The sequence below is a fragment of the Asparagus officinalis genome, chromosome 7, assembly GCF_001876935.1.
Source record: "Asparagus officinalis chromosome 7, Aspof.V1, whole genome shotgun sequence".
NCBI lineage: Eukaryota > Viridiplantae > Streptophyta > Magnoliopsida > Asparagales > Asparagaceae > Asparagus > Asparagus officinalis.
The window spans coordinates 98,719,886-98,744,889 of NC_033800.1; the positions used below are offsets into that span (position 1 = coordinate 98,719,886).

At 34.2% G+C, this 25,004-nt stretch overlaps 4 protein-coding genes and 3 long non-coding RNA genes across 7 annotated transcripts in view; 2 read left to right on the forward strand and 5 right to left on the reverse strand.

The window, feature by feature from the left end:
- LOC109847547 (NAD-dependent malic enzyme-like) overlaps nucleotides 1-6,365 on the reverse strand; it is a 41,461-nt gene extending 35,096 nt beyond the window's left edge. Inside the window, 8 exon segments of the mRNA XM_020416779.1 lie at nucleotides 4,406-4,554; nucleotides 4,914-5,007; nucleotides 5,132-5,215; nucleotides 5,317-5,388; nucleotides 5,487-5,572; nucleotides 5,575-5,581; nucleotides 5,707-5,772; nucleotides 6,357-6,365. Of these exon segments, the coding sequence (XP_020272368.1) occupies nucleotides 4,406-4,554; nucleotides 4,914-5,007; nucleotides 5,132-5,215; nucleotides 5,317-5,388; nucleotides 5,487-5,572; nucleotides 5,575-5,581; nucleotides 5,707-5,772; nucleotides 6,357-6,365 (567 nt within the window).
- Nucleotides 6,500-7,387, reverse strand: LOC109850496. The gene is made up of 3 exons (XR_002249451.1): nucleotides 7,320-7,387; nucleotides 6,676-6,750; nucleotides 6,500-6,572 (listed from the first exon to the last, which is right to left on the reverse strand). It is a non-coding gene; the product is annotated as an uncharacterized LOC109850496 (long non-coding RNA).
- LOC109848161 lies at nucleotides 11,096-11,940 on the reverse strand. The gene is made up of 3 exons (XR_002248719.1): nucleotides 11,857-11,940; nucleotides 11,681-11,792; nucleotides 11,096-11,134 (listed from the first exon to the last, which is right to left on the reverse strand). It is a non-coding gene; the product is annotated as an uncharacterized LOC109848161 (long non-coding RNA).
- LOC109847548 lies at nucleotides 12,001-13,665 on the reverse strand. Its single transcript, XM_020416780.1, has 5 exons — nucleotides 13,644-13,665; nucleotides 13,261-13,433; nucleotides 12,407-12,671; nucleotides 12,227-12,326; nucleotides 12,001-12,139 (listed from the first exon to the last, which is right to left on the reverse strand). Exons 1-5 carry the CDS (start codon nucleotides 13,663-13,665, stop codon nucleotides 12,001-12,003), a joined length of 699 nt encoding a protein of 232 aa, XP_020272369.1.
- Nucleotides 13,950-15,020, reverse strand: LOC109847550 (ATP-dependent DNA helicase PIF1-like). Its single transcript, XM_020416784.1, has one exon. It carries the CDS (start codon nucleotides 15,018-15,020, stop codon nucleotides 13,950-13,952), a length of 1,071 nt encoding a protein of 356 aa, XP_020272373.1.
- On the forward strand, nucleotides 16,401-19,202 carry LOC109850299 (ubiquitin receptor RAD23b-like). The gene is made up of 3 exons (XM_020420279.1): nucleotides 16,401-16,548; nucleotides 18,942-19,061; nucleotides 19,134-19,202. Exons 1-3 carry the CDS (start codon nucleotides 16,435-16,437, stop codon nucleotides 19,194-19,196), a joined length of 297 nt encoding a protein of 98 aa, XP_020275868.1. The 5' UTR covers nucleotides 16,401-16,434; the 3' UTR covers nucleotides 19,197-19,202.
- Nucleotides 17,557-17,923, forward strand: LOC109850300. Its single transcript, XR_002249394.1, has 3 exons — nucleotides 17,557-17,596; nucleotides 17,682-17,729; nucleotides 17,834-17,923. It is a non-coding gene; the product is annotated as an uncharacterized LOC109850300 (long non-coding RNA).

A 25,004-nucleotide genomic window follows, 5' to 3' on the forward strand; every position in this document is an offset into this window, starting at 1 on the left:
AGAGGCAATATGTGGAAAAATCAAGTGGAAAAAGTAATCAAACTTGCTACATACCTCTTCAAAAGCAGGCGTTGCTACAGTAGCTTGCGGGCCCCACACATTCATCTTACAAAATTTTGAAAATAACCACCAAAATGTTGAATGCAAAACTCTTCAAACCATCTGTTCAAAAGAGCAGCAATCTGAAAAAAACTTTTCACTGTAGCGGCCAGTATGCAAAAAAAGAGCAGAAGCCAGCCAGGTTGTACATTTATACCCAAAAAAAGAGCAAAGAAAGGAAACCAAGAACAGAGCAGCGGCCAGAAGCAATACAAAACAACACGATGGCATAAAAAATAGCAACAATTCCTACTAAAATTAGAACTAAACAAGCTTTTTGAGTGGTTTTTACATTTAATAATATTTATTTATATTTTCATTCAATTATGTGCAAACTAAACTAATAACACTTATTAATGGTATATTTATTCATGTAAAATAGATAATGAGGGTATAAAATTGTAATAAAATATGATTATCAACTCATAAGCTACAAAATAGCACCAATTCCTACTGAAATTAGAACTAAACAAGCTCGAATTCATCACAAAAATCTATGAGGACTTACTTGAGCTCAGGATAAAAATAGATTGGTCATAAAAGATTGCCTCTCCTATAAAACTATGATGCAATGTAGGCTGCTATTATGAGGGATTACATCACCCAAACATTGTAATATCAATGTAGGTGGCATTCCACACAGAATTGCCTCGCCTAAACATTACATAATTAATTAAAATAGGATGCATTCTCAGTTTGTTATCATCATCACTGCCCATCTAAATAAACATAAACCAAAAGAACAAATACCAGAATTGAGTACCAAAGAAAGCCATCTGTCATTAAGCTCAAACCGACCGTTATATATCACAAGAAACCAACAACCAATACCTCAATGTAAGCACAAAAAGGCAACAATAACAATTAGCAACAAGAATCAATAAAGCCTTTTATTTTGTAGTTATAACTGATATAATACTTTCCTCAAAACATCAAACAAGTTAAGAATGTACATCCAAACTATTCATGCTACCCCGTCACGCGAAATGGTGGATGCACTAGAACAAAGAAACTTAATGATAATAGAATAAGTTTTTTTTATCATTTTAATTCGTCATTGTATACTAAAATGCATATGTATTTGTTTATTGACAGCGGTATATACAATAGAGCTGTTGAAACGTTCAAAGTTTTTTATTGTTAAAACATTCAAAGCTCTTTATTTTGTTCAATGAGAACTTTCTATTTACAGATTAATTTATACTTTAACTTAAAAAACATTCAAAGCTTTTTACTGTTAAAATTCATCATTCTAGAAAAGGAACTCCATAATGCAAATTTAAAACCTAAGCATAAGTCAGTTAAATAGACAGAAGATACTATCACTTCTTCCCATTTAAATTGCTGTTACAGAAGAAAACTTAACAAATATCAAGCTAAATTTAATTGACCAGATAACTATATCTCATTTGATTTATTCACATCTTACTACACTAACCAATTCCTTTTTTTGTAAACCAGTATCTAATAGAAAACAACAACTTTTCCATGTTAAAAACTGAAAACGCTGACCTATTCACAAAAATGAAACAAATTTCATTCATTCATATTCATTCATGTAAATTAGGAAACACATAAAAAGCAAGATGAAGAAATAGCTAAAATTTCACAACGAAACTAAACCAGATTTCTAGGAGATGAGATAGATCAACCAAATTTAATGAATCTAGCATGATATTAAGCATAAATAATACCAAAAAATAGGGAAATAATAGATTAACAAATTTTCATGCTTTTGATATCCAATTATTCATCAACTATTCAACGAAAAGGAATATCATGAAGAAATTATACCTGTAATTGCCGAAATCCAACAAATCAAGCAAAATCCGACGAAATCCCTCAAGGAAGGCAGTGAATCACAAATTAATATGGACATGCAGACTCAAAAAGTACACAAATTAATTGCAAAAGGTTTTTTTTACCTTTCCAGTGAGAAAAATCAAAGAATCACGGCAGATCTAAACTAAAAATCAAAGAATCATGGAGAAATTACACCTGTAATTGCCGAAATCCAACAAATGAAGCAAAATCCGACGAAATACCTCAAGGAAGGCAGTGAATCACAAATTAATATGGACACGAGGACTCAAAAAGTACACCAACTAATTGCAAAAGGGTTTTTTTACCTTTCCATTGAGAAAATCAAAGAATCACGGCAAATCTAAACTAAAAAACAAAGAATCATGGAGAGATTATACCTGTAATTGCCGAAATCCAACAAATCAAGCAAAATCCCACGAAATCCCTCAAGGAAGGCAGTGAATCACAAATTAATATGGACATGCAGACTCAAAAAGTACACAAATTAATTGCAAAAGGTTTTTTTTTACCTTTCCAGTGAGAAAAATCAAAGAATCACGGCAGATCTAAACTAAAAATCAAAGAATCATGGAGAAATTACACCTGTAATTGCCGAAATCCAACAAATGAAGCAAAATCCGACGAAATACCTCAAGGAAGGCAGTGAATCACAAATTAATATGGACACGAGGACTCAAAAAGTACACCAACTAATTGCAATAGGGTTTTTTTACCTTTCCATTGAGAAAATCAAAGAATCACGGCAGATCTAAACTAAAAAACAAAGAATCATGGAGAGATTATACCTGTAATTGCCGAAATCCAACAAATCAAGCAAAATCCCACGAAATCCCTCAAGGAAGGCAGTGAATCACAAATTAATATGGGCATGCAGACTTAAAAAGTACAAAAAATAATTGCAAAAGGGTTTTTTTACCTTTCCAGTGAGAAAAATCAAAGAATCACGGCAGAGAAACAGAGATCGATGGAAGTGGGTGTCGTCGCAGGGAGGGACGACGACGTCGTCGGAGAGGGGGGAGAACATCGTCGCGGGGAGGCAGGAGGGCGTCGTCGGAGCGGGACGAGGATGAGGGAGTCGTCGGGGCGGACGAGGGCGTCGTCGGTGCGGGAGGAGGGCGTCGTCGCGGCTAGGAGAAGCACAGGTCGTCGATGAGGACTTGAGTTGGGGAGTTCGGCTGAAAATGGCCAGATCTAGGGTTCATGAGATGTGAGAATAATATTTATATGTGGTCATGAGATGTTTGGAAAAAATCTCAACCGTTGATTGATGATCCAAAGGATATGTGAAGCCCTAGCTCACTTAACAATGTATATTTATATATGGGTAATGTATATTTATATATGAGTAGAAGTTATAATGAAAATTTTTTGGAAAATTGCAACAGAATTTCAACTTAAAAAAGAATTTGTAAATATAAAGACTTACTTTCTTTTGTAGAACAACAAGAAAAATGAAAAATGAAGAAATAGATAATAGAAAGACCAATTTAAGCTACTTTACTTTTCCAAAATAACACTCCCTCGAGATACAAAATAAATTAACCTCTGGAATAGCAATTGGTTGCAACATTTTGCCTTTGACAAAACTTTGAAAAGAGATATGTAACTAATTTAGTAATATATTAAATTGGTGATTCTTAATCTAGGAAATTTAGAGTTGATATTTTGGGTAACATATTTTTCTATATGATTTATGATTTTTAATTTTAACTGTATAATAATCAAATCAAATGTATTAAAAATTAAAGAGACGTAAATTTAAAATACAATGATAAAAAAATTAGTCACCGTGCTTGGCACGGGGTACATACTAGTGTATATATATAGCAGCAAACCCGAAACCCGAAACCCGAAACTGAAAATTCAGTCTGACTAGGAACATTTTTTTCGGTATTTTGGCTATAACTTTCTCATACGACCTCGGAATAAGGTGATCTAAGATTTGTTGGAAAGCTCTTGAAGATACCTACAACTTTGGTTTTATACACTTTTCCAGATTCTTAATGAATCAGTGAGAGAAACATAAAAACTCTCAACTAGTCAAAATTCCCAGATTCTCACTCTTGGCCTTTGTGCATGATTTGTGTATTTGTACTCACATATATACATATATACATTGAATTGATCTCAAATCAGTTCCTAGCATACTCAAACATCATAATATATTATTTATAAATGTATAACATATTTATTATTATTTATCATAAAGTATTCAAATTTTCGGGGTTTTACACTTAAGTCAAACAAACGTTATCTACCAACAATGCACTGTTTTGCTCTGTATTTGTGCATTTCCTTTCACTGTGATGTAAGGGTCCAAACATTATACATGCATTTTCAGTCATGCTCTCAGTAAAAATGCTCCACTTGATGAGTCACTAAAGCTACTAAACTGGATGATTAATGTTACATTTGAGACGAGTAATACAATGGTAGAGGTTAGCTGCTGCTTTCTTCAAGAATGGGCTTTCTTCAATAGTACCTCGAAAGTTCGTTTTCTAGAAGATAGCCTGAATGCCCAAGCATGCGGCCAAGCCAATTGATCTCTTGCTGCACCTCCTGAGTTTTGAGTAAATGAATCTATAAGTTCTTTTTCAATTAATCCTGGAGATTCAATTTCTATGTCCCAGACTGAAATTTATATATAAATGTCAATAGGTCATAAATAAAAGAGCACAACAAATGCAGGCATGTAATGATGAAGAATTCTATTTGTCCGCTCCCCCTCCTGTTATAACTGTTATATCAACTTTTGGATATTGGACTTTGTAAGTTATGTTCGCATCCCTCTTGTAAATTTTTAATAATTTAATATTTTTTCAATGAATAGGTCACCTTGCCTTGTTTTTCTATTTAAAAAAATACGGGAAGAGGATTAAATTCATCTCAAACCCTATATTTTTTATCTAATTTGTAATTGAAAATAGTTCAGTAAAATAAATAAATAATCAATAGACTATACAAGTAGCAGAAGGAGAAGATGACCTCGCCAGCACCAAGAAACCAAAAAGTGTGTTCCGGTAATTTTTCACCAACCAAGTTTAGTGCTGGAACAAGCCTAGCCAGGACAATAGAAGCTGTTCCATGCAATGATTTCATTTATTAGATAAGTGTTATTTTGTTCAAAAATCAAATAGAAAATTATTAAGTTGAAAATGATAGAAGGAATTTATCACACAGCTAACATAAAGCCACATGCTTGCTTTACCTGAATATCATCATTAAAGAGAAGATAACTTGTGCTATATTTTGCAAGCAATTCAAATGCATCATGGTTTGAAAAATCCTCAAACTGCATGCATAAAATTTTAGTTAAATAAACTTGTAGCAATAAAGGGAAAAAACAAAATTAAATTTGGTAAAAGTATGGTAATGCGTGGTAATTTGGCCAACCTGAATAAGTACTTTATCCCCATAGTTCTGTTTGACAGCAGTCATGAATTCATGTAGTAATTCAGCATATTCCTACTCCAAAACGTACAAGGCAACAATTTAGTAATACTAATTAATGCTTATTGTAAATTCCACATAGCATGCTAGTTAGTGTCTATAGAATCCCGTACCTGACAAGTAGCAAGCTTGTGCCGCAACCCAATATAGAACTCATCATTCAACAATTGCTTATTGTTCGTGCCCACATCAATCGTGTGGGTAAGCACTGCGAATAAATTTAAATGTCTGTTGTCTTATTTCTTATGGAAAAAAACATAAAGCTTTGCCAAAGGACTGTTTAGGCTATTAGAACTGAAAAAACATAACAGATTAGGTAATTAACATGCTTACAGCATTTGGTCGAATCCCTCCAAGGGCTGTGTACAAAGAAAGCTTGCCAAAAGGAATTCCCATACCCTGGACAAAGCTTGGTAACAGGTATATGGGAAGGAGTTTGATTCATGGATGTGGACACAACTTTCTTACAAGTACACCATCAAAAGGTCCCCTAAATGTTAACTTTCCAAGGGTCAAAAAATAGGGTTATATATGTTTTTTTTCATAATGTATACACTATATTTAAGAGAATTCATTTTTTTCGTTTGTGTCACATTTTCAAAAATTCTAGAAATGCCCTCACTTTGAAAATTCAAAGAAAACACACTGTCATACTCGAGAGAAATCTACAGATAATGCCCCTCAGTCTTTTAGTTCCCCCAGGTACAAAAATGTACATAATCAACAACTTAGATAATTTAGATTGCAGCCCATGCATTTACAAAGTCTGACAGTATCATTTAAGTGTTTACCTCTACATATAGTCCTATACAAATATAGTCCATGCAAGTCGCTATCAAAAAAAGTAAACAGCTAGTATCATAACTGGAATTGAAGAATCAGTTATTTCCACCAGAATCAAGCAACTAAACACATGAGACTAATAATAAATCTGTGAAGAAAATAACCTAAAATAAAAAGAGTACACATAAAGAGTAACACACCTCGTCCATCACGGAATACTTCAGAGAAACAGACGTCACCAGCTCGGCGCATATGGTCCTAGAGAACATCCATTTTAATCCAGCCACAATTTAAATTACACACACATTTCAGAAAAATGTAGGAACTTGGTACCACCATGCGCAAGTTCCTCCATTGTAACTGCGAGGACGATCAAAAGACGAAGAATGGCCTCTTCCACCATGCGCAAGTTCCACCTGTGTAAGCACAGAGAAACCATAAGATAATGGAGTGATGCACAAAACATATAATAAAGAAATCAACCTTCAAGTCCCTAAACTAAGAAATGAAAAAGCCTACCTGTAGCCTGCTACCATCAAAATTATATCCATCACGACCGCGGATTGCATCTTCAGCATCACGAGCCTCCTCAAACTTTGAATAAAAAAAACCCAGCAACATCAACACAGATGACCCACTCCAAACATAAAAGCAAATCTACTTGAAATATTGAGGTATAACCACATAGTTACTGCTTTTGAAGACATTCTGCTATGTAGTGCAATGTTTGCAACAAGAGGCTGTTTGGTTCAGGAAAAAAGAAAGAAAGAAAGAAAGAAAGAAAGAAAGAAACCCCAATAAACCAATTCCAAGAAAAGCCACATCAGATTTTCTAACGAAAGATTTCCTTTTCTGCTGTTCGTTTCTCATTTGGAAAACAAGAGGAAGGATGAGTTGGCACCTTCCCATTTGTTGATTGGACTCTAATTCTAGGAAAACCATTTCAGACTTTTTGTAGGAAATGGCTTGGAAATCTTTTAAGGAGGTTTATTCATCGAACATTTTTTTCTTTGATTTGTGGGAAATTAACCAAACAGCCCTATGCAAACATAGTTGACTTTGTTGGATTACACTAAGGAAGCATTTACTTAAAAAATAAAAAAAATCTAAGGAAGGATCGGAGAAATCTTCAGATCAATAAATATAATTACATGATGTAGTACCTCGACAAATGCATAACTTGGAGGCCTTGGAAGGATCTTTAGAACAATATTACGAATAGGTCCATACTACAAAAGTAAAAAAAACAATGTGTTAGCAAAGTATACATGCTCCTATCGTGAAATAGTAGTATGCAAGTTATAGAGTTGTGGTATTTGAGTCAGAAACATAAATATCCCCATACGCACACATTTATATGCATATCTATTTCATCCTGTTACATGAAACATTTAAACATGTTGCAGACAACTAACAAGCAATAAAGTTCTGGTGTCTGAAACACATAAAGAGAGATAGTTTGATCATTGTGACGATTCATGTAAAACCATTCCAATATAAGACAATTTTCCATGTAACCTAACCATGTAAGAGTATATTTGCAAGTTCTAAGAAAGATAGGACTAAAATCTCATCATAATCAAAATAACAGGTTGGAACATGAACCCATATGGTAGTAAAGCACAGAAATGCATCTCTAAATTCCAATATCTTCCTCATATAAAATAGATTGCAATAAAAGATCAATGAGTTAGTTTCGTGCATATATGTGATATATGTTCAAAGACTTCCACAACATGTCAACTAATTTAGAGTTTGAAAAGATAAGAGTCTTGGGTCCTTGTTACCATGTAAGTTGATTCAACACGAATCACAATGTAGGAAGCGTAATGGATAATTGCCTTCAGAAAACAGTAAGAAAGACACTATTACGTAATTATGTTTACTGATGAAACAAAAGTTTCTTTTCATTGCAACCATCAAAACCGATTAGTTGGAAATAGAAAGTCAACCATATGATAATGCAATTTATTGTTGTCATAATCGCTGTATTATAGCATAGGTTTATGTATATTACTAAGCCAGGTTGAAGTCATAGAAGAAATGCATTTTTTGAGATAAAAGCCAAGACAACTATCATCCTATGAGAAATTGTCATTCCATTTCAATTAATAATTAGATTAGCCATCACATTGAGACAATTTCAAGGTTAACAGTAATTATCTGTTCAAAATTCAAAGTCCAACAATACATATTAAATTTTTCAAGCTGATATAAAGAACTTGTGGCCGCCTAAAGATGCAACCATACTTCTGGCAAGCCTCGCCAACTGTAGGTGTGTAAACAACTGTAAGCAACTCTTCAATATTATCTATTAAAAGCTTGTAGAAAAGTCTTTTATTTCTCGACTGAAAAACATTAATGGAAAGGCATAAAGAAAATGAATCTACATCACAATCACGCCCCAACAGTTTACCATTGCTTGGTTAAAATTAGCATAATATGGTCAATTAAGTAATGAACAGTCATTTGAAACTATGAGTTGGTCAAGATATATGCATAAAGAAAATGGGTTCAATCCCATATAGTAATGCAGTTAGTGGAGCATGTCCACAAAAGTTTGTAATTTTATAAATAAATAAATTTCTTGCAATGAAGTAGCCAAAATTCCTAAATGAACATATCAGTTCGGGGAATCTTTGTCAAACTGAATCATTGACCACATACTCCTTTATCTTGCACTGTAGAAAATGAATTAACAAAAAGATCAACACTACATACAAGTTTTTTTGAAATCTCATACTTTTCTAAATAAAAAAAGAAAAACAAAAATTAAAATAATCCAGGTGATGTACCCAGATGTAGATTTTCCATAAAACTCCTGTAACTAATAAGAACCAAGGAAATAAAAGCAGCTACCTCATGAGGATAGGTCATTGTTGAGGCAAGTATTTTAGATAATGAAGAAGCAATTGCTACACTTCCAGTACTGAGCTTATCCACCTTAGTATTTTATGGGAGGACATAATAATGTCAAACAAAAATCAGTACTAAAACAGAATGAACTGAAAATTTATATGCAAAGTTTAAGAGCAAACTTATTACCTCTTCCTGCCAAGTAAGCTTTGATCTTATCATATGCAGGAAACTGGATAGCAACATGGCTAACTCCAGCTAAAGCATGAATCAGACCACTGTTGAAGAAATGAACATAGCATATAAATACAACAATCATTAAGAAGGATCAGAAATACAATAACACTTGATTAATACTACGCAGACAAACACTACCAGTATAGTTCTCGGATGCCTTATTCATGACAAAGCTGCTTCAGAGCAGAAAATAGGAGAGTATCCAGTAAGCTCTCATCAGCAGAGACACAATTGCCTTCAGTAGTATTACCAATCAGGTAAAGTTGTTTAATTCAAAAGATTAGACTGACTTTGAGCTCAATGTCAGATAAAGTAATATAACTTGGCAATAAGGGTTATTCATGGTATCACATGATAATCAAGTGAAAGATAAAATTTATTTTCCAACACTGAATAGATGTTATCAAAAGAAAGGAGTACCTTTGATGCAACATCAAGTGCATTTGAACCAACAGGATGAGCACTCAATTTTGCCAGGTACTTAACATGGTGTAATGCTGAAATTTCAAAGTAGATGGATCCTCTGCCACATAACTTTGTAAAGTTCCTAATTTGTAAAGTGATGCTCCTTAAAGAAATCAGTTACCTTGATGACGAGCTGATGATAGTGGAGGTTTAGTAGCTTTCATTGATATAAGGCTACTTTATCGATTGCCATAAAGAGGATGTGCCTGATCAAGGACTTGATACCTGTATTATGCTGAAGGCTCTGAAGAAAGAGGTATAGAATGCCGCTATTCTCTGAATTATATTTGCTCAGCACACTGGTTAGACGAGTTAACTGCAGATATATTGATTCTATTAATTAACCTTTTATCTATTTAAGATGATATATGATTAGATTTACAAGTTTTTGAACTTCATTTTGATATGTACCTGCCATGATTAAAGTTGTAATATCATCCAATCCAGACGATCATTTTTCGGTATGAAACCTAGTAGTAGGCAATCTTTATTGATTATTCTTTTAAAAAACCCTGAGAACCTGGACATGTAATAAAATAGATACAAATAAATTTTGACTACTTAAAGAAATAAATTAGAATAACAATTTTGTAAAATTAGCTACCTTCTCTAAAGGAAGCTATGGTTTCCTCTCAACAGGTTCAGGAAGCTTTGCTTGGTCATCATTTTTCTTACGAACGACTCATCGACAATATTTTTTGTGCAGTATAGATAAGTTAAAAATAGTTGACATGAAAATTTAAATTAATGAAGTGAACTATTCTATGAATATGTATTTTGATTCACATAATTAAATATTAAATTTAAGTTAATAACTGCAATAACAATCAAAGCATGCAATAGTTATCAAACAACTATATGAGCATATGCGTATAAATCATAAATTGTCCAAACAAATTAAATTCATCAATTAATAAACTTAAAAGCCTATGAAAAGCACATTTAAAATCCTTTAACCAATTTGTAAATGTTATTAAAATTAAAAAACATTAATGTTTAATTTTTGTTGGCCTTTGATTAATCCTTCTCCACCTTGATCTTCTTTTTTGGTAAATCGAGAAATGAATCATCATCATCAATGTTGATTGTGATGTCCTCTTGGATTTGGATTTCTTGTGCTATTATCTTTCCTTGTGCACGTTCATCCTTTGACTTCTCATCCAACTTTACAAGGAACTTGTATGTCTTTCCGATGTTGAGAACAAACTTTTGAAAGAATGAACTCTTATATTTTTTCTGTTTAATGAGGAAAAAATTAAGATCTTATACATGAAATATATTGTTTTATATGTATAAAATATAATAAAGTAAGAATTTACCTCTTTTATATCATCCATGAAATATATTGTTTTATATGTATAAAATATAATAAAGTGAGAATTTGTCTGTTTCGTCTTCCACTATGATTTTGACAACATATCTACATTTTGTATTATAATTGTCCATAAGATGCTATTTATATATTTAATCTTTATATTTTTAGTTCATGAGTAATTGATAGTAATTTACCTCGGTATACTGTCTTCATTGTTTTTTTGACAATTTTGGCATTTGTCATAAATAGTTTTGTCTACTTTTTTATTGCAGCCTTTTTTGACAATTTTGACATTTGTCATAAATATTTTTGTCAACTTTTTTATTGCAGCCTGTGCATGAGTAGTACCAAGCCTCATGTCTATTTAAGATATTACTTATTTTTCCAATAAAGCTACCATATTGTGCCTGTAGATTTGTAAAAATTAAGTTAGTTATAATTTTAGTTTACATATATTTAGTAAAAAAATTATAAATTTTTATATAATTGAAAAAAAATATAGTAAATTTTTTTTTTAAAAATTAATGCAAAAGTAATAATTGTAAATGTATTTGAAACATCAATGAAACAATATCTATTTATATTAATTTTTTTAAAAAACTTAAGCTCTTGATTCATTACTAATTTATAGTAGGAATTTTAATATAATACCTTGGATGATTCTTGTGAAGCTTGCATAATGTCACCAATATTCATTTTCGTTGCATTTTTAAATAGCCTTGACGGAGCATCATTTGTCTTTATCTTCTCTTTTGAAAGAGCCCTGCATATAATTTTAAAAATATTTAAATTTTAATTTATCAAGTTACCTTCTTTATTTGAATTACCATTCTCGCATGTCCTTAGCAAGTTGTATATCAGGGTTGATAAATATTGTTGATGCAATTTGCGAAGTCAAGCACAACTCCCCTGCATATATATTAGTTATAATTAGAAATGGATATTTTTTGATAAGTAATTTACAATTCAATTTAAAAAATGATACATTTGTACAATGATATTTTAAAATCTGAAAGCGCTATGATAGTAGTCTCATGCTTATTTCCTTCAATCATTGAGCCTTCATTGACAGCTAAATCTCCGAATAAAGTTACAGACAATGTTATGTCACTGTATAAGAAAAGTTAGACAATTTTAGGTTAATATATTATATTTTGAATAAATATTTTATTGTGAAATAAAATCATGCGTGTATACTCTTTGTCTACTATAATAATGTCCCGTCTTGTGTCTGCCTTATTATATCTTGTAACGTACTTGATCATAGGCTTGACATTTGCTATCATTGCAAGAACATCTGCACATAAATTTATAATAAGTTGAAAATTCTTTTATAAATTTATAAATTAAAAATAAAAGGTTTTTACAAATACTTACTTATATTCCTTGTATCCTCGTTGGAAATTGCGTCTTTGATTGAGATAAAGTTATTCAATATCTTATCAAATTGAAACTCTGCTTTTGATTCTTTGATAGAAATGTTCTTAGTCAATGTCAACTCAATTGACTCATGTACATTTCCATAAAGCGGGTTTATTGGTTTGACTTCTCCATTTGAGATGTAAAGAACATTATTCTTCTGAAGCATTTGCTTATACATTTCAATAGTTTCTCCAAACATAATACCTTGTATTTTTTTCCCCTGCAAATATTACTAATATTATCTCACAAATAACTAATACATTAACATTCATTTAAGCCTAAGATAAATAAGATAAGTAATAGATGATGTAAGTTATGTATAAATATAGTTTTATGTGGGAAACTTTTAACTAACCATTCTCTAGATTTTACTGAAAGGTATCAATAATCTTCAGGGCCCAAAAAAAAATTTATCTTTTAACTCATCAACAAAACTAACCTTATTTATATAAAGTCAAGTAACAAATTTAATCGTTTTTATGGATTAGCTCTTTGTAAAAAATGAATTACATGTTGCTTACCTATTTAATAAATGCAGGAATTTTTTTATATGATTTTATACATAGTAAGGTGATAATAATTAATATAAGAATAAGCATAAACAATTATAATTTAATTAATATTTATAATTTATATTTATAAATTTATAAACAATTGAGAAGGCTTTGCATAGATTTAAAATAACGATTGCTATGGCATGATAAAAAGTTATGCATATTGTATTTAAAAATTGTATGTATTACTTTATTTAAGAATAAGTATAAACAAATATCAATAGAATTATAGCATGTAGATTTTTTCTAAATTACCTCTGAGTCTGCAAAAATTAATTTTAGTAGTTTTCCTGATCCTTTGTTGTTCTCATAAGATGACTCGATAGTTCTTAGGATAACAACAAGAATAGTCCACTCTCTTTGAAATTTTTTGAGTTGGCGTATTTGGAGGTGTGGAATTGGTGATTCGTTGGTGGATGTCATCGTTCCTGCAAGATTTTGAATAGTTTGTTATATGTAAATAACAAAGCATTTGAAGTACTAAATAAACTCAAAAGAAAATTAAATGAGACTATTTCTATATCAAAGATGTGACACTAATTGAATGATGTAATAATGAATTGTAACTTTTTTAATTAATTTTATGAAAATAACTTTAATAAAAATTGCATCTACTTATTATATAATAAATTACTAACCTTCGAAAATGTTATTGGTCATTTGAATTATTCCTCGTGGTCGTTTGGCTGGAGAACTTCCTTGTATACAACATTTTTTATGTATTGTTCCTCTTCTGCAAATTTTCCATCTGATGTTATTAAGACCTTGGTTGTCATCATAGAAGTACCCCGCGATAAAGCAACATATAATTGTCCATGAGAGAACACTGGTTCAGGTAGATAAATACCTACGTTAGGTATTGTTTGACCTTGGGATTTATTAATTGTCATTGCAAAACATAATCTTATGGGAAATTGTTTGCGTTTGAACTTGAATGCATAATCTTATGGGAAATTGTTTGCGTTTGAACTTGAATGGTAATCCTTCATCTTCTGCTGGTGACAATGGTATTCTTGGAACTTGAATGGTAATCCTTCATCTTCTGCTGGTGACAATGGTATTCTTGGCAAGAAAACTTCTTTTCCAGCATGTTGTCCCATTGTGATTCTAGCTTGAATTACATTGTAGTTAAAATCTTGACATACCATTCTTGTACCGTTGCACAGTCCATTAGTTGGATCCAAGTTCCTTAGTAAAATAATTGGACAATATTTTTTCAACAGTAGCTTGTGTGGCGGTAGTCCATTAGGGAGCAGAGTGTTCAAAAATTCTTCTTGGTAATGATGATTAGTGTCATCAACTGCTTCATCAAAGCTATAGAATTCTTTTCCTTCTCCTGGAAACCTTTTTATTAGTCTATCATTTAACATGTCAACATATTCATTTTTTGTTGCAAGGATAGCTCTATCTTTCATATAGTCAATAGACTTGAAATTTTCATCTAAAGATGGAAAAATTGAATTTATGAGAGAATCTTCCGGTAGCTCATCACCTTGATTCTGGATCAACATTGCATTAGGCAGTTTTATGAAATCCTGTGTCACTGTTGGTTCATCTCCATTCCCAATCCTAAGAATAAATTCACTGAATGCTGCGTCTGATTTTGCTCTCATATTTTTGGAAAGTTGTAGTTTGATCATTTTTCTCCATAAATGTGAACTTACCAAACTTTCTTTGATAGTTTGTGATCTTGTTGAGCGAGGCACCACTGGTAAAACTTGTCTGAAATCACCACCAAATACAATAACTTTTCCGCCAAATGGTTCATCTTTATCCATTAAATCTCTTAGTGTTCTATCCAACGTTTCAATTGCAACGCGTTTAGCCATAGCAGCCTCGTCCCAAATTATTAGACGTGCTATTCTAAGGAGTTTTGATGTCCCATCTTGCTTTGATATACTGCACATAGATGAATCTGTTGTTGGGATTTTGATTTTAAATCTGGAGTGTGTTGTTCTTCCACCAGGCATTATTACAGCTACGACACCTGATGTCGCTGTAGCAAGAGCTATCATACCTTGTGATCTTACTGTGGCAAGTAGAGCGCGATATAAATAAGTCTTCCCAGTTCCTCCTGGACCGTCAATAAAGAAAACTCCACTTTTAATAAATTATAAAATTAATCTATGCAAACCTCCATGCTCATATTCTCGCTGTTGCGCTCCACAAAAAAAAATCAATCTTACGTTTTCCCTTGCTATTGGTACTACTGCCAGCTAAATCATTTCTTTTTCTCTTTATATTATTATCAATGACCTTCTGAATGTAAGTTCTCTTCTGATCAACATTCAACTGATTATATTTGGTGTTTCTACTCTCTTAATATCCTTTCCCATGCTCTTTAAGTAGAAGTTAATATTGAGAAGAGTATCATTTATCACCGAAGCTTTAGTAGCATTTGGTTTCCTTGAATAGTCTTTAGATAATGATTCAATATATTTATCCCACAAATGATTAACATCTGTAGGCTCACAATGAACCAATATAGTTGCAAACAAACGTCGAAGTGCTGTTGGCATTTGGAAGACGATGGCTTCATCTAAGCACTCTCTTATGCTATCATCAGATTCCAAAAGACCTAATTTCTGAGCTGATTGCTTGAAAGATTTACAATGAATACCATTTACCGTCAGTAGATCCTCAAATGATGTCGGACACCTAACGTGAGTAAGCAATAGTCGCAAGTAATATCTCTCTCCTTCAATTGGATTAGCCCCATTTATTCGACCTATCACTTGTCTCTGTTTTCTTGGACGCCAAGATTTTGATGTTGAATCCCAAACATAAATAAAGAGAAAAGAGAAGAAAGTTGCTTAACTAACCTGAATCAACGACAACTTTAGAAATGTTTTAAAAAAAAACAAGGCAAATCCAACCAAGTAGGATATCTGCATTAATATGAAAAAATGTTAAATAATTTAATCTATACGTAATAGTGTATTACAAAACTTATATAATTACTCAGAGACAAAACATACATAATTATTAAGAGACAACATATATAATTAAAAAAAATGTTAAATTATTTACGTGAGAATTGCACAACAGGTTTTCAAAACATACATAATTACTCAAGGAACAGGTTTTCTCGAGTAATGGCTACAAAACATATTCATATCTTTAATCTATTGTTTATGCAATTGATATTAGATTGTTCAAAACATAATTAATATACCTAATACCTAATTTAGGGAAATAATCACAACCAAAATCACAAAAGAAAAAAAATTAACTAAACTCTATCATTTGTGATTCTCCGATTCCAGAACGAAATCAAAGACAACCTCTATCTTTCTCATACCAGATTCCAAACCAAATCAAAGACACGGCGATGTAATTAATTCATAAGGTTTATTGTCTCTCAATTGCAGGGCCCCTGTTTATGATGGACCTGCATCTAATTTGGTACCAGGAAACAATCTGGAATCAATGGTTCATCAGCTGATGGATATGGGTGGTGGTAACTGGGACAAGGATACGGTTCAGCGAGCACTTCGTGCTGCTTACAATAATCCAGAGCGTGCTGTGGAATACTTATATTCTGTATGCACTATATTTTGTGGGGGATGCAGTTAGAAACTATTCATAAACTAATATCTCATATATGCATATCCTTATGCAGGGAATCACTACATTAGGAGAAGCTGCTCAGGCTGAAGGGCTAAACACAACTGGGACAGCTGCTGAAGGCGATACTCTGTCTGTATTGCCAAATTCTGCACCTCTAGATATGTTTCCACAGGTCAGGTTTCTCCTAGCTTATAATCTTCAAACTACCTCACCCAGATGTATCTCATAACGGAATTCTCTCCAGGGAGCTCCCAGTGTGGGTGGAGGTGCTAGTGGTGGGTCTCTTGATTTCCTTAGAAATAATTAACAGGTACCCCATTCCATTGCTACAACTTGCTTCTCTGGGTCTTTTGATTTCCTAGAAATAATAAACGTGCTGTTGACGGTAAAAATTCATTGTCTAGAGTATTCATATGAACAGGTTTATATGTTTTAGCCTAACCTGTTCCCATTGACATGAACAGACAGACTCGTCTAATCTGTTTAACATCACCAAAAGTTGTGTATCTGCAGCAGATACACACAATACTGTGTTTATCTACTGCAGACAGATACACACAGTATTGTGTGTATCTGCTGCAGATACACAACTTTTGGTGATGTTAAACAGATTAGACGAGTCTGTCTGTTCATGTCAATGGGAACAGGAGTTAGGCTAACATATAAACCTGTTCATATGAATACTCTAGACAATGAATTTTTACCGTCAACAGCACGTTTATTATTTCTAGATACTGTGTGTATATATGTTGCTGCTGCATATGCACAGATAGTCTCAATATTGTATTAAACTCAGTTTCATGAAAGCTAAATGATTTTTCTCAGTAATAATAAATATTGAATGGAGATCCTACAATATACCAAATTAACAACATTTACCAGCCTACATAAGACATGCAATAGACAACAGAGTCTTAAGTAGAAGCATTACAGTAACCTTTCGAAACTAACAAAACCAATAAAAAGTAATAGTTAAGGCTAGTGTGCAAGAACTGTCTACTGTACAAACATTGACAAGAAGGTAATTTTGGCTCATGATTTCTATATTGGGGAAACCTTTTTATTCTCTACCACTTTATTTACCTTTCAGAATTCACCTTATGTAGATTACTCAGGAAGAGCTGAGACTCTTTTTTGGATCAATATGTGGAGAGGTTTGTTGTTGCCGATGGTTATTTTGTTGATGGTTATGCATTAGTTAATGTGAAGAAGTTATGTTTCATGGAAGGATGTATACTAAAATGCTCTCTTTTGATAGGTCTATCGCATGAGAATGCTCGGGGACTATCAGCATAAAACTCGCATTGCATTCGTTGAGTTTGTAATGGTCAGCATTTCTTGCTCTATGATTTCAATGTTGTTATTCACTTATTATGTTTCGTTGGCCATTTTTGTCCTCTATTTGGACTGGTCACCTCGCGGTATCAGCATTTACATGCATCTACACAAGCAATCAAACATATGACTTGAAAGAAGCCTGGGACCAAACACTTTTAAAATAAGGAGGTAAATTGACACTTTAGTTTGGAGAACTATAAATAAATATGTATGTCGACAGCTGTTAGCATATTTATCATCATAATTATAATTCAAATAGGCCAGTTAAGGCAATATGTGTTTATATTTATTCAGTCAAGTTGTTTGTATTGAGAATTAAACCATGTCTATCGATTTGCGGGGAGCATGCAAAGAAACAACAATCATATGTCACATGAGAAGCAACCATTTTCCTCTATAAATAAGAGCCTCTATAAATGTTTGTGTTGAATATCTTTCCCTTTATTTCCCCCCCCCCTACCTTTCTCATCCTTAGGCTTTAGGGGTTTTCTCCTAAGTTTGATTGATAAAGAATTTAACACTGACTCAACACTAAACTATAGGATTACAAATCATTTTATGGGAGACATCTTGGTTTAATCTTAATAACTAACGTTATGATATATTATTACTCTGCCACTTGGTTACTGCTTGACTTTATTTTCTCACCAGGGTTTGCTATTTTCAGTTCAATCCTTGTTGTTTCGTTCAGTTTTAACAATATTCTACATCACAACATCTTGTCTATTAGACATTTCATTCCTAAAATCTTGCAGCGCTGGATAAAACATTTTCAGTCGTGCAAGCAGGATTGCCTTTCAATTAATGCGTACAGCAAAAGTTATGTCAACCAGGTAATGCTTGTAGTTATTTCAAATCTTACTGATGAGTTGATAGTATCAATTAATAATTATGTACACTTCGTGCTGCTTACAATAATCCAGAGCGTGCTGTGGAATACTTATATTCTGTATGCACTATATTTTGTGGGGGATGCAGTTAGAAACTATTCATAAACTAATATCTCATATATGCATATCCTTATGCAGGGAATCCCTACATTAGGAGAAGTTGCTCAGGCTGAAGGGCCAAACACAACTGGGACAGCTGCTGAAGGCGATACTCTGTCTGTATTGCCAAATTCTGCACCTCTAGATATGTTTCCACAGGTCAGGTTTCTCCTAGCTTATAATCTTCAAACTACCTCACCCAGATGTATCTCATAACGGAATTCTCTCCAGGGAGCTCCCAGTGTGGGTGGAGGTGCTAGTGGTGGGTCTCTTGATTTCCTTAGAAATAATTAACAGGTACCCCATTCCATTGCTACAACTTGCTTCTCTGGGTCTTTTGATTTCCTAGAAATAATAAACGTGCTGTTGATAGTAAAAATTCATTGTCTAGAGTATTCATATGAACAGGTTTATATGTTAGCCTAACTCCTGTTCCCATTGACATGAACAGACAGACTCGTCTAATCTGTTTAACATCACCAAAAGTTGTGTATCTGCAGCAGATACACACAATACTGTGTTTATCTACTGCAGACAGATACACACAGTATTGTGTGTATCTGCTGCAGATACACAACTTTTGGTGATGTTAAACAGATTAGACGAGTCTGTCTGTTCATGTCAATGGGAACAGGAGTTAGGCTAACATATAAACCTGTTCATATGAATACTCTAGACAATGAATTTTTACCGTCAACAGCACGTTTATTATTTCTAGGAAATCAAAAGACCCAGAGAAGCAAGTTGTAGCAATGGAATGGGGTACCTGTTAATTATTTCTAAGGAAATCAAGAGACCCACCACTAGCACCTCCACCCACACTGGGAGCTCCCTGGAGAGAATTCCGTTATGTAAAAAGTAATAGTTAAGGCTAGTGTGCAAGAACTGTCTACTGTACAAACATTGACAAGAAGGTAATTTTGGCTCATGATTTCTATATTGGGGAAACCTTTTTATTCTCTACCACTTTATTTACCTTTCAGAATTCACCTTATGTAGATTACTCAGGAAGAGCTGAGACTTTTTTTTGGATCAATATGTGGAGAGGTTTGTTGTTATCGATGGTTATTTTGTTGATGGTTATGCATTAGTTAATGTGAAGAAGTTATGTTTCATGGAAGGATGTATACTAAAATGCTCTCTTTTGATATGTCTATCGCATGAGAATGCTCGGGGACTATCAGCATAAAACTCGCATTGCATTCGTTGAGTTTGTAATGGTCAGCATTTCTTGCTCTATGATTTCAATGTTGTTATTCACTTATTATGTTTCGTTGGCCATTTTTGTCCTCTATTTGGACTGGTCACCTCGCGGTATCAGCATTTACATGCATCTACACAAGCAATCAAACATATGACTTGAAAGAAGCCTGGGACCAAACACTTTTAAAATAAGGAGGTAAATTGACACTTTAGTTTGGAGAACTATAAATAAATATGTATGTCGACAGCTGTTAGCATATTTATCATCATAGTTATAATTAAAATAGGCCAGTTAAGGTAATATGTGTTTATATTTATTCCGTCAAGTTGTTTGTATTGAGAATTAAACCATGTCTATCGATTTGCGGGGAGCATGCAAAGAAACAACAATCATATGTTACATGAGAAGCAACCATTTTCCTCTATAAATAAGAGCCTCTATAAATGTTTGTGTTGAATATCTTTCCCTTTATTTCCCCCCCCCCTACCTTTCTCATCCTTAGGCTTTAGGGGTTTTCTCCTAAGTTTGATTGATAAAGAATTTAACACTGACTCAACACTAAACTATAGGATTACAAATCATTTTATGGGAGACATCTTGGTTTAATCTTAATAACTAACGTTATGATATATTATTACTCTGCCACTTGGTTACTGCTTGACTTTATTTTCTCACCAGGGTTTGCTATTTTCAGTTCAATCCTTGTTGTTTCGTTCAGTTTTAACAATATTCTACATCACAACATCTTGTCTATTAGACATTTCATTCCGAAAATCTTGCAGCGCTGGATAAAACATTTTCAGTCGTGCAAGCAGGATTGCCTTTAAATTAATGCGTACAGCAAAAGTTATGTCAACCAGGTAATGCTTGTAGTTATTTCAAATCTTACTGATGAGTTGATAGTATCAATTAATAATTATGTAATACTATTAGTTATTTTATATCTAATTATTTTATATGTTCAATTTAAATTTGAAAAAAAACATATTTACCCACCTTCAGAGCTTGAATATGAAACACGATAACAAGAAATCAATTCCCAAACAAATATAAGATACAAAAAATGTTATAAATGGAAAACAGAAGTAATTTAGGAAATAAATCAAAATCAAAATCAAAATCTGAAAATTTAAAGAACTAAAATCAACTGAACTTACTTTCTAATGTCGATCCAGCTGCTGTTGGAATATTTAAACCACTCTCGCTTGAATCTGGAGGGAATCGGAAATTAGTGTAAATTTTAGAAGAAAATTTAAGGACTGAAGAAGTATAGGTTAAATTTAGATATAGGGTTTTGTATAAAGGAGTTAAGATGAAGAAAAAAAATACCTTACTGAATCCCCAATTGCAGAAATATTTGGAGATGAATGCGGAAATTCGGAATAAATACTAATCTGTGCATATTTCTCTAACGCTTCGGCTTCGACGGATAAGTGAATCGAACGAATAAACGACATCTTTGCAAATTCCGGTAACGGTTCGGCTTCGTAGGAGAAGGGTAATGGATGATCTCTTTGACTTCGGCGACGAGGAAGGCGTAACGGAGGAGAAAATTCCAGAAGCTGAAGGCGAGGCGACGATGAAGGAGTAACGGAGGAGAAAATTCCAGAAGCTGAAGGCGAATTTAAAGTGACGAAATTATATAAGGGAGAAATTGGGTATATTTATGATGGATGAAGGTTAATTTTGGTATGGGAAAGTTTTTCAGGAACTGGCTCTTTTAAAGGGGTAATAGATACATTGAATTGATCTCAAATCAGTTCTTAGCATACTCAAACATCATAATGTATAACATATTTATTATTATTTATCATAAAGTATTCAAATTTTCGGGGTTTTACATTCTTCCCCCCTTAAAAGAATTTCGTCCTCGAAATTTAGAAATCATACTTAAGCAAATAATAATACTAGAAAAACATATAGTGGGTCTAATTCAACCCGCAACCAGAAACATTTAGAATTTTACTCTTGATAAGCATATATGGGTATTTATATTTAACAGTCCATGATGAATATATTCCCACTCAACCCTTAATCGAATGGAACTAGTACGTCGGGCGAAAAATCCAAACAAGGAACCCCCCATATATATACCATGTGTTCCGAAAGATTAAGAATTAAGTGAAAATATCCTCATTCTAGCGTTAAATCAAAATATAACCACACAAATAATCGTACACATAAATCAATGCACTTCCTCAATAGGTTCAGGAAGTCGCGCGGCATAACATCTTCGCGACCCTGAAGATCATCTCAACTCCTTTCTGGTTCCACTGAGTTTTCTCCAAGGGAAAAAAAATATCTTGTTTCTAAATTTCTCGTCTTCTCTAGCAAGTATACAAACTGGGATTTCAATCGTAGTCAAACCATCATGAAGCTAAATTTCTAATGCGTTCAACACTCACTATCGTTCTTCACCACGTAATTGTTTCTTAAGCATAGAAACATGAAATACATTGTGTATACTAGACATCAATTCTAGAAGATTTAGTCTGTATGACACAGTTCCAATGCTCTCCAAAATCTGATACGGTCCAATGTATCTCGTCGTAACCTTTTTCCGTCTTCCGAATTGCTACCTTAAAAGTCAATGACACAAATCCGACATCTGTTTTCCAACATCTAATTTACTCTCTCCGTCTGACCATCCATCTATGGATGAAATGCACTACAGTACGATAAATCTGTTGCCCAAAAGAATCCTGGAAACCCTTCCAAAAATGTGGAATGAACACTGAAATCTCAATCTGATGCTATCTCATCTGGAATTCCATGAAGTCGAATAGTCTCTTGAATAGGTATCCTCGCATACATCTCAGCTGTATAGTTAGTCCTTGCTGGAAAAAAAAATGTATTGACTTCATCAGTCCATCCATTACCACCCAAATCGAATCATTCTCTTTCTTCGATTTCGACAACTCTACAATAAGATCCATAGAAATATCTGCCCATTTCCACTCTGGAATGGGTAAAGGCTGCAGTGTCCCTGCCGGTCTCTGATGCTCTACCTTCACCTGCTGACAGGTACAACATCTAGCCACATAGTCTGCAATCTCTCTCCGCATACCACTTCACCAGAAACGCCTCTTCAGGCCTTTGTACATCTTGGTAGTCCCTGGATGACTGTGTACCGAGTACGGTGCGCCTCATCCAATAACTCCCTCTTCAACTCTGCACCGGCTGGCATAACCAATCTACCCTTCATACGTAATCCTCTATCTGTTCCAATGGACCAGTCTGCCTTAAGCTCTTTGGAAATCTCCCCCTTACGAGTTTGAATCCAAGAGTCCTCCAATTGAGTTCTGACAACTCTGTCACTCCAAGATGGCTGCACTGACATAGCTCCCAAGAATGCACTGGTTCCTCCAATCTCGGGCCTAATATCAACTGGCTAAGAGTGATAAGATCTCTGTACAAAGAACACCTCAAAGCCGCAACCCGATGCTGACGCTTCCTACTTAAAGCATCTGCTACGACGTTCGCCTTCCCTGGATGATACTAAATCGCGAACTCGTAGTCCTTGATAAACTCAATCCACCTCCTCTGCCTCTGATTGAGTTCCTTCTGAGAAAAGAGGTACTTCAGACTCTGATGGTCTGTGAATAGCTCAAACTGCACTCCATACAAGTAGTGCCTCCATGACTTCAGTGCGAACACCACTGCTGCTAACTCCAAGTCATGAGTGGGGTAGTTCTGCTCATGCACCCTCAACTGCCGTGAGATGTAGGCTACTACCCTCTTAGTCTGCATCAGAACGCCTCCTAAGCCTGCCAACGACGCATCTGTATACACAACGAATGTCCTGAATGAACTTCCTGTAATATCCAGCTAATTCCAAAAAGCTGCGAATCTATGTCACCATCTTCGGTGGCTCCCAATTAAGAACTGCCGTAACCTTAGCCGGATCCACCGCTATACCCTCTCGACTGATAACATGGCTAAGAAATCTGACTTCTGAAAGCCAAAACTCACACTTGCTGAACTTGGCAGACAGCTGATGCTCCTGAAGAGTCTTCAATGCTATTCGTAGATGGTCCTCATGATCCGCCTCCGATCTCGAGTAAATGAGAATATCATCGATGAAAACGATCACAAACTTAGCTAAGAAGGGATGGAACACCCGGTTCATCAAGTCCATTAATACCGCGGGTGCATTGGTCAACCCAATTGGCATGACCAAGAACTCGAAAGAACCATATCGAGTAAGAAAAGCGGTCTTGGAAATATCAATTCCCTAACCCGCAACTAATGATAGCCCGAACGAAAATCAATCTTCGAGAAATATTGCGCACCCTACAACTGGTCAAACAAGTCATCAATCCTAGGTAGTGGGTACCTATTCCGGATAGTGACCTTGTTCAACTCTCTATAATCTATGCATAATCTCATACTATCGTCCTTCTTCTTCACGAAGAGGACCGGCGTGCCCCACGGAGAATGACTCCGGTGAATAAAACCCTGAGCTAATAACTCGTCCAACTGGGTCTGAAGCTCCCTCATCTTAGCTGGTGCCATACGATAGGGTGCGCGGGATATCGGGGCTGTGCCTGGCTGCAACTCAATACAAAACTCTACCTCTCTCACCGGAGGTAATCCAGGTATGTCCTGAAAGACATCCTGATACTCTGAGACAACTCTAGTCTCCAATAACTCAGCACCCTGATCATGTCGCATCACCTCCTCGATGTACGCCAGAAATGACTCCGCAAGTCGGTTGCCCTGAGAGGCGGCTACAATCATCTCGGACCCGTCGGACACTCACAACTTGACTGTCTTCGTAAAGCAGTCTATACTAACATGGTAGGAAGATAACCAATCCATACCAAGGATGACATCGAACTCGGACATATGAAACACTATCAAATCGACTATGAACTCCGACTCGTCTAAACTGACGG